Source organism: Parasteatoda tepidariorum, chromosome 9, assembly GCF_043381705.1.
Source record: "Parasteatoda tepidariorum isolate YZ-2023 chromosome 9, CAS_Ptep_4.0, whole genome shotgun sequence".
Taxonomy (NCBI): Eukaryota; Metazoa; Arthropoda; class Arachnida; order Araneae; family Theridiidae; genus Parasteatoda; species Parasteatoda tepidariorum.
The window spans coordinates 34,088,463-34,098,448 of NC_092212.1; the positions used below are offsets into that span (position 1 = coordinate 34,088,463).

At 29.4% G+C, this 9,986-nt stretch overlaps 1 protein-coding gene across 1 annotated transcript; it reads left to right on the forward strand.

Moving 5' to 3' along the window:
- The first annotated feature begins 1,693 nt into the window (after positions 1-1,693).
- LOC107452537 (uncharacterized) lies at positions 1,694-6,927 on the forward strand. Its single transcript, XM_043054848.2, has 5 exons — positions 1,694-1,925; positions 4,927-4,973; positions 5,351-5,485; positions 6,532-6,576; positions 6,659-6,927. Exons 1-5 carry the CDS (start codon positions 1,766-1,768, stop codon positions 6,794-6,796), a joined length of 525 nt encoding a protein of 174 aa, XP_042910782.2. The 5' UTR covers positions 1,694-1,765; the 3' UTR covers positions 6,797-6,927.
- Positions 6,928-9,986: the final 3,059 nt, after the last annotated feature.

Sequence of the window (9,986 nt, forward strand, 5' to 3'; positions counted from 1 at the left end):
AAAAAAAAAATTTTTTTTTTTTTTTTTTTTTTTTTTTTTTTTTACATAATTATAGCCACGGATTTGTATGAAATGGATTTGCACATGGAAAAATTACATAAATTAACATTACATAAATAAATATAAATTACATAAATTAAAAATTACATAAATATATATACGTAAAATTTATAAATATTTTACGTATTTTTGAATGAAGAAATGAAAGAGAGAGCCTTCATCTTGTATAGAAACGTCGCACACAATTCGGGTAATTATGCACGTGCTTTATAAGCATTTTTACTTTTAACAATAAATGAACTAAAGCTTTGTTTGGTCATAAGGTCGTGAGGTGCATAAAACTAAGAAGATAAGATGTATAGATAACTAAGAAGAAAGTAAGTTTCAGTAATTATTCCTGTTAGACAGAATATTGATTGTGGTTAATTATTTAAAATGAAATATCAATCTTCTTATCAGATTGATTTGTCAGCATATATTCAATTATAAGATCTTTTCATATTTTCAGGTCTAAACAGGAGATTTACATAAATCTGCAGAATGTGTAAATAATTTTATAATATTTAACTTCGATTCTCTTCGGTGTTGTTTGGATTCATATCAATATTCTGTCTGTGCTTTTTGCATGCTTGACAAACTAATTTTATTTTAACTAATATTGTATATGTACATCCTTAATTTATGGTTCTTTTTTTAAAATTGTGTAGTAAAAGTAACTTTACAGGTTCTTATGTGTATCATTACTTACTGAAATTCTCCAAGTAGAGTAAAAGAACATTTTTGGTTTTCCACTGTAACTACACCAAGAACTATTCGTGGTTTCGGTGTAGTGGGTTACTTGTTTAAACACCATTTCAGTATTAAGTACTTGCTACCGTTTTTAGTGTTCAGATACACGAAAAGTTTTCTCAGCGATCTTGAATTTAATGCAAATAGCATTTACCGTTACCGTTATGGAAATTGTGGCCCCATATAACCGAATTATTTTGACTGTTTGTTTCTTTTTTTCTTCTTGTACATAATAATAATAATAATGATAATATAAAAATGTTTTAATGCTTTTCAATTTATCTCTGAAACAACTGTTTTATCTTAATTTACTTTGCAAAATCGTCATATTGTAACGAAGTCAGTGTCTTAAAACTATTATTACGGTCTATTTTAATACTGCTATCGTCATGAAAAAATAAAATCATGATAAAATTAGGACATTTTAAGTCAATAAGAAAGACACCATAAAATACTAATGATACAAAGTCAATAAACAAATTATTACCGTAAGAATTAAATAAAGCATTTTGAGTCAATAATGCACTTTCAATTGCTCAGCTTTTAATCCTTACAGTATGGATGGTAGACTGTGTAAAGCTAAAGGCAGATGGCACTATGGGTTAAAATATTCGTAAGATATGGGTTAATATTTTCAACTGAATTTTACACTTAAACGTGAAAAAACGCCCCATCCAATATTATTATATTTGTAGTGTTTCCAATATAGCACGCAATCATTCAGTCTAAAAATGCTTCCTATTATAATTTGCAAGTGCGTCTGAGGAGGACATCGTTGTATTTTTTGTATTTTTCAATATTCTTTATTTAATTCATATGGTAATAATTTATTTATTGAGTCCCAGCTGTTAATTTCAATGACAATGATAAGAGGATCCTTTTTAAACGATGTTTGCAGCAAAAAGAGAGCTTTTGGAATCAAATTGTTCAAACACATTGCAGTGGTTTAGATATTGGAGTAGTATTTGTCGTGGAAATGCCTTGCAGATACAATTTAATTTTCATTCTGGTTTCATCCGTTGTCTATTGCCATGGATTTGACTTTGGAAAAATTATTAAAAACGCACGTGAACAGGCGATCATAGCAATGGGTGATTCTTATGTAGGATGTTTTATCCACCAATATTGTGATTGTGGTAAGATTATTATTTTTAAAATTATTTACCTTTATTGTTGAGGGGAAAAGACATTTCTAGACATTCATATTTTGCCTAAAAATCTCTTTGAAAATTAAATATATTAATTGATAAAATTGTAAAGATTGTTATTCTTTGCCTAAATTCTACTGTTCAATAATCACATAAAATTTTAACAATCGAAAAACATTTTAGATTATGTGCAATATTATGAATGATATAGACCGTGGGAGAGTTATAGAATGTTACAAGCCATGGCAATGTTTTATATATAAGGCATTCATAAAGGAAGCATCGCAAATAGCTAAAAAGCACTTTTCGTTTGCCAACTCTGGCAAGTATTATAATAAGTATAAATTGCTTGTGTAATTTGTGACATTGTGCCACTCACTATTTTTTAGATCTAAATTTATGTAATCCCTTAAATTAATTTGGCATTGTTTACACTTTTTCTTATAGAAGTGGAATGGAATGTCGCTCCCCTTAAATTCATAGAATGGCAGATGATTCGGCTTTGTTTGATGTATCCACGTAAAACCTTTTACTTCTACTCTTTTTCTTTTTTCTCAACTGTAACTTTCCCAAAAATGTAAACACTTCAACTTTTATTGTACCTTCTTACACCTGTTTTAACTGTAACTTCTAGTTTTTTCTAACTTCCAACTCGTTTGCAGCATTTTTCTATTTAAAGGGTGAACTGCTCTTAACGCGCGCATTCGATTTTCCCCCACCTACCCCCCTAAGGCAGCTTTGAAGGATGGTGCTCTTAAGAACTCGGAAGTTTTCTTCAAAATAATTGTAACTATTTTGTTGCATCTCATTTTATATTGAGTCCTTTATAAGTTTTCCTGTTGTGTTAAATCTTGGAGTTGAAAAAAGGGCTTTTTTTATGTTGATTGAGCAACGTATATCTTCCATCTACTACTTGGTTGATTGAGCAGCTTGTCTAAGAGATGACGACCTGAAATTCCCGCGCCTCCTCTCCACTCACATACTTCACCAGTAAGTTTTATTCTTCCTGTTTGTTTTGTGTGCCTCCACCAATGCCTTTTCGGACTCAAAAAGATTTCTGTTACATATTCAAGAAAATGACTGGCCTGTTTATAATATTGATGGTAGACTGCTCTTTACTTTAAACTGGCATGGGAAGGTATTACGTTTTTGTCACGATTATTTATCTGGGTTGCTGAGAAACATCCATTCTTCTCCGCTAGCATGTTCATTCCCCAAGTTAACATTTATTTTTTTTATAAACCAGCACTATACGAAAGTAATAAATTAAATTGTAATACATTAATAATTAATCTTTGAGATTATCTGAAAATCAATAAGTTCGGAAAAAATATTTGCTCATTAACATTTTGCTCAGTTTTAAGGAAACTTTCAGTGCTTTGCAAAGTAATAAGTTGCTCAAATAAGAATCTGGAGATTAAATTTATTTATTTGAAGATGAAATTTATAAATTATTACATGTTTAACATTATCTGCAATGTTAATATTGCACTTAATATTTGCTACTCATGATTCATGAATAAGCCGAAAAGAATCGTCTGTTAATACAATTATTAAAAAAAAAAAGAATTTTAATTTTTGTATAAAAATAAACATTCATTAATGCAAATAACTTCTTATACTTCTTCCTTAAAGGAAAAACTTGAATTTAAAATCTTTTATGTAATCTGATTTCATATTTTACGTATATTTTATAAATATATACCCAAAGTTGTAAAAAATAATTAATAACTGTAAAACAATTTACTTTACTGGGAGTGCTATTTTGACTTAAAATGAAAGAAACATTTATTATTATTATATAATAGAAATTTTTCACGTATTTTAAATATTATTCTAGATTTTTTTTTACAAAAAAAACGTAACATCTCAACCATCACTATTTATGTGTGAAACCAGTACAAAAGTCAGAGAGAGATGAAATCAAACTTTTACCTTCTGTAAACAAGAAACATAGATAGTCGTGATAAGTGAAAAGTTTATGACAAGATTGGCAAAAATAATTCGAAAAGATCCTTTTTAAATGTCAGGCACAGACCTAATATGTTTCCGCTATGAAAGGTGCCGGGTGTGTTGCTCATTTTGCTTTTCTTGGTGAGCACCTTGTGACCAAAGTCACGGAGGTGCGAAAAATTACACACTCCACACTACCACAGATACCCATTCGTAGGGTGGGTCTTATTCACAAATCACACACAATAGAGGACAAGGTATAGAGAGAAACATCCGCGCAATGAGCATGATTCGAATCCTCAGCTATTGACTTCGCAGTAAGGGACGATTGCGGCTCGGCCGTTTTGGCGTAAGCCTAATCATTTATTGAAATTTTGATTCACTTACATTCTTTCAAGTATGTATGAAAGCTAGATTCGGTAATAGCTTGAGTTTTTACACCGAATAGGATATTGAGTTTGAACTTCGAATTTGGATAATAATTTACCACAGTTTCTACAGTATTTTTAGAGTTCTTTCTCAACAATATTATTAAAAAATATGCATATAAGATACAGCAACTTCACACTGTTGAAGATAAAAAAAACTGTATCAAACTTTGCCGAATTGCAATAAAGGAAAATGTCGAATTAATACTGAGGTGTGATGAAAAACATCAAAACTATATAACGCTTGTCTACCTATTTCAACTTGTCTTGGATTCGTCCAGAAATCAAATAGGTCTTAATGATCCCAGTTCTCAGCAGTGGTTCGTTAGATTACGATAACTGTTTTATTTTTAATCCTGTAAGTACTAAGACGCATAACTTTAATTTTATACTTATATATATATATATANTAAGTATATATATATATATGTATCAGGAACGCAATTTTAATAACACTCTTGTGTATGAAATCCACTTATTTTAAAAAGAGTGCCGAAAAAGCTTCACTTATTTAACATTAATGTAAGTGTGATTCATTTTTACAGGTATTAGCTGAAACTCACTTTTTATCAATACTATATTTTAATAAACTACATTTACTGTTATAGAATTAACTGCAGAAGAATTAACGTGCTTCGATTATTGGCATAGAGATGTAAGTATCTCATATATTTGACTTTTTATTAAATCATAAATGTTGTTCCATTAAGGCACTACACAATTTATATTTGAAAAAATATTCACATGGGGTGACGGTGAATTAATAGCTAAATAAAAAAAAAAGAAAAAGGAAAGTCAAAAAGTAAATATGAAGGTGAAGCAGAGTATGGAAACCTGTTTGATTGTTGGAGTAAGTTATTACGAACAAAATGTTGCAAACGAATATCACCCTCACTAAATCCTGATATATAGTTTGAGCTACCAATGATTTAGGTAAATATTTATTAAAAGTGTTTTCAATTAAAAAATTTTCTTCCTGATTTCTCAATTTCTTTTTAATTATCTTCTTCATAAAAAATAAAATTATTCCAGACTTGGAACACTTATAGAGTATTGTGGAATGCAGAGTGTGAATTTAAAGATAGATACGTTTTCCCGGAATGGAAAAATGTTTCTTTATCTACTGATATATTGATACCCTTGGTCTGCAACAACAGAGACTCGACGGTAAAAAAAATTATCAAATTTTCTCTCTTACTTTTTCAATTATAAGATTTTCTACCTTATAAGATTCAATTATAAGATTATAAGATTTCAATTATAATATTGCAATTATACGTACCAATAAGTATTATTCATTTTTTTTTACAAAAACATTCATGTTTTAAAAAAATAGCATCATGAGCATTGATTAACACAAATTATGTGGGCAACTTAAATATTAATAAATTTAAGTTGCCCACATAATTTGTCTTAATATGGCTCTTTATCTTCTGATATATTAACACCTTTGGTTTGCAACGACAAAGACTCGACATTAAAAAAATAATTCAGACCATTTATCAAAATTTTTCTCTTACTTTTTCAATTATAAGATTTTCTACCTTATAAGTTTCAATTATAAGATTTTCTACCTTACAAGTTTCAATTATAAGATTATAAGATTTCAATTATAAGATTTCAATTATAAGCGCCAATAAGTAATATTCCTTTTCTTTTACAAAAACATTTAAGTTTCAAAAAATAGTATCATGAGCATTGATTAACACAAATTATGTGGTCAACTTAAATATAAATGTATTTTTATTCTGTGCAAATAAAAAGGAGAGAAATAAAAATGCCGCCTGAACCGTGTCACAAATTATCAGTCTCCTACCTTTAACTTTCAGTTTTACAAAAAATTGATAAGATATATTTATTTTAAAACTTAGATAATAAAATATATTTTTAGAAATATAAGACATTTATTTATCAATATATAATATATATTTATAAAAAAATAAGATATATTTTTTCTGGATGAATTTTTTTTAAAAAATATGGCACTGCTCAAAATTATCTCTTGGCTATAATTACGCAATTCGACCATAATTAGTTTATAAGTAAGGTGTAAGACGGTAAAGAACCTTTAGTCAACAAAACAGCTTTGGACCATCAAATTTACGGAGAAAATCTGAAAAAAATTGATATTTTTTACAGTGCTCATAGAATTTTTGACACAGAATTTTGCCATAACCAGTAAACTAATTTCTTTTTATTTTTCTATGGTGCAGAAAAAATGCCTTTTGAAAACAGTTAGCACAATTCTAGATTATAATGTAAGTAATTCCCTTTTAAATAAATAAAAGTATGTCTTTAAAAATAACAAAAATAAATATGTGTTGCCATAATTATTTACAGGGCAAGCTTGAAAAAGAAAAAAATTCTCCTAGCCGTAGGGAGGAATTTGCTGGCATGGAAAAATATTTGGTGAGTTTACATTTATATTATTCTCGTGCATTGATCTTTATAAAATGCTATGGCGTAACATATTTCTAAACATCGTAAAGAAGAACTTAACTGTGTTCATTTAGAAAAGAAAAATTGATTTCATACTGGTTTTGGAAAAAATATGAGACACTCAAGAATATACGTGAGAACTTTAAATTTATAATGTAACGATTAAAAGTGCAAGCGCTTTTATAGAAAGTGGCAAGTAAAAAGCAAAAACTTTAAAAATTGAAATTTTTGAAAAATTACTCGTAAAAAGCAAAAAACAAAATTTGGTTTTAAAAAGTAACGATTAAAAAGTTCATGAAAAAGTACGAAAAAAGGAAAAGAAAGAAACAATCTGAAAGTACAATTCGAGAAAATCAAAAATTCAAACTAGCCTTAAATTTCACTGACAATGTAGGTACAAAAATGTATTTTTTTTATTTTAAAATGACTTAAATTTTACATTTAAATGTATACAATTTTAAGACGCACCAAAATATTACGACATTTGCTGAAATAGCAAAGAAATTAAAATATAATGTATGCATATAAAAAGCTTTAATTTATGTTCATTTTCTTCAGAAATTCGAAATATTGACAAATTTTGTTTTTACTGTCAGAAAATATAGTTCATTAATAAATTTACTTGTTGAAGAAACTCGATAAAAAAATAAGTGAATAAATGTAAATTTGCATTCAAATTAAAAAAAAATCCTTGAAATTTTCTGAATTAAAAATTATTTATTGTTTAAAATTTCGTTCTCCGTTAAAATGTTACACTTTGAAACTTTATATAGTGGCTGTTTTCAAATTTGCGATATTGATATGGGACATTGAATTCACTAACAATAAAAAATTTAGCATTTATATATTTTTTTAAATTTAATGATCTGAGTAACTGATTCTTTTGCATACAATAATTTAAAAATGAAAAGTTAAACAAATCAAATTAAAATATAGCACTGTTCTAGAAATATTGTAATGCATACTTTATTTTAATTAAATAAAGCATAGTTTTTATACTTAAGAAATAAATTCTATAAAAACTCATATTGGGCAACAATTTTATGTTTTAGTAACATTAAATAAATTATTATTAATAATGAATTATTTTTAACTATTATTATCATTATTTTATTTTCGATTTATTCAATATTTCAATGCACATTTTTCTTCGTTCAAAAACTTCTTTAGAACCTTTTGATCTGAGCAAATTTCTTTCAACACCACAGGTATTTGCTCCGTATATTACCACTGATTCTTAGATAATAGATAATGCTTCACCATATGAAAAGATTGTCCTTTCATTGCTGAAATAGTCAGTCACTCAATGACTTTTGCAGTAGTAAAATGTTCAAAAGACCCAATCTCTGCTTATCAGTTGTGTTAAAAAGAATCTAATAGAATCAATTTGAAATTTAAAAAAAATAATTTCAAATTTTTTAGAATGAATTTTTGAAAATTCTATTCTAAAAGGTCAAAATTCTAAAAGGTAGTTCGATTAATCGATTTAAGGCGATTGACAACTTGACATAAATGAAATGTAAGGATCGTAATTTTTTTAATGCTGTCCTCTTTTATATTTGTAGTTTAATTTAAATGAATTTTAAATTTGAAGGATAAATAAAACCGGTCACATTGTAAACACTGAAGTTCAATAACAGTATTTTATGGCATGTTTTTTTTTAAAACTTAAGCATTAAAGTAATGACCCGGAAGTCTTTTAACGAGCTTGTCTCACATAGAAATGATCGTAAGACAGGGTTTCAAAAAGATCGCAGAAGTCAAGCAACACTGGCAGAGATCGATGAGTAGTGGATAATCACTTTGATCAGCCTGCGAAAGAACAGAGAGGGTTTGGAATCGTTCCTTGTTAAAATATTCTACCTTGAAGTGATCAACTTTGAGTTGAGGATCGTTGGGTAACCACAGTGGGGCACCCACCCCTTCTGCAGAGAATCACAACTGCGATAACATGTCCTCGGATCACCCTCAGTCATGCTTCCCTGACCACTGACAATGGCCCATTGTGAAGCTCTAGTACGACGTAAAAAAGTACTACCATTTATTACGACTTTCAAACTCTAGCACCACCTGTGTTTAGCTTTATATAGTTTTACATCCATAGACGTCGACTGCCTGGTTTCAGCATCACGAACAGGAACTTGAAACCTCTGTAACGCTTTTGTGTGCTGCGCAGGATCTCTACTTTAGAGCACATTGTTGGAAAAACAGAACTATTGAAGAGCTATTACGTTATTCGGAATTTTGATGGATATATTTCTGTTAAGTATTCACATTTAACCTATGGGAAATGTTATAAAACTTTTTTCCTTCTTTCTAGACTTGTCTCAAGGCAATCATGACCTCTTGCATGGCGTTTCCATATTATTGCAAGAGGTAAGTGAAACAAATAAGTTAGTTTAAAAAAATTGTATTCTGGAAAGAATTAAATTTTTTTTAAAACAAATAAATTATGAAACGGAATATATTTCTAGATTTTTAGCTTGTGTTTAAGATTAAATTTTATCTACGTCTAAACTGTTAAAAAAAATTGCAAAACTTTTTTGTTAATGGCGGGCACTCATATGCCAGGACTGCTACTCTCTTTTCGTTACTCAGTGGGCACCTGCGGTGAAGCCACGGTGGTAGAGCAGCGTCGCTCACGTCACACGACCACATACCCGTTTATAGGGCGGATCACATTCACACAATCACATATACAAAGGAGAAAGGACATAGAACACACACAGAGAGAGAAAGAAACATCCATGCCCTGAGCGGGATTCGAATCCGCAACCATCGGCTTCGCAGTCAGTCACGCTAACCACTCTGCCACCGAGTTGGCAAAATTGCAACACTAAAACTGTGACTTTTAAAATCAACTCGTAGGAGCAACTTAACAAGCCATGTCGAAAAAATTAAAACAATTGAGATTGATTGAAATTTTAGGGATTCATCATCTTTATTTTAATACAATAAAGCTGCTGAAAATTAATTGCTCAATAGCATTAACTGTTTGTTGAGACCAACTTCTTCCAAGACTTCTGTATGACAATTGCTTGCTAGTCATAAATAACTGCTCATGGAAGTAGAGGCAGAGCGATTTCTTGTATCAGGGGATAAAACGTTTTTTCTCTCAATTGGGTTTCACAAAAATGCTTTCAGTGGCGGATCAAGGGTTAGAATCTCTTTGTGAAGGAGGTATGGATCAGCTCCGAAGATTCCGGAGGCGTATTGACAAAACATACCG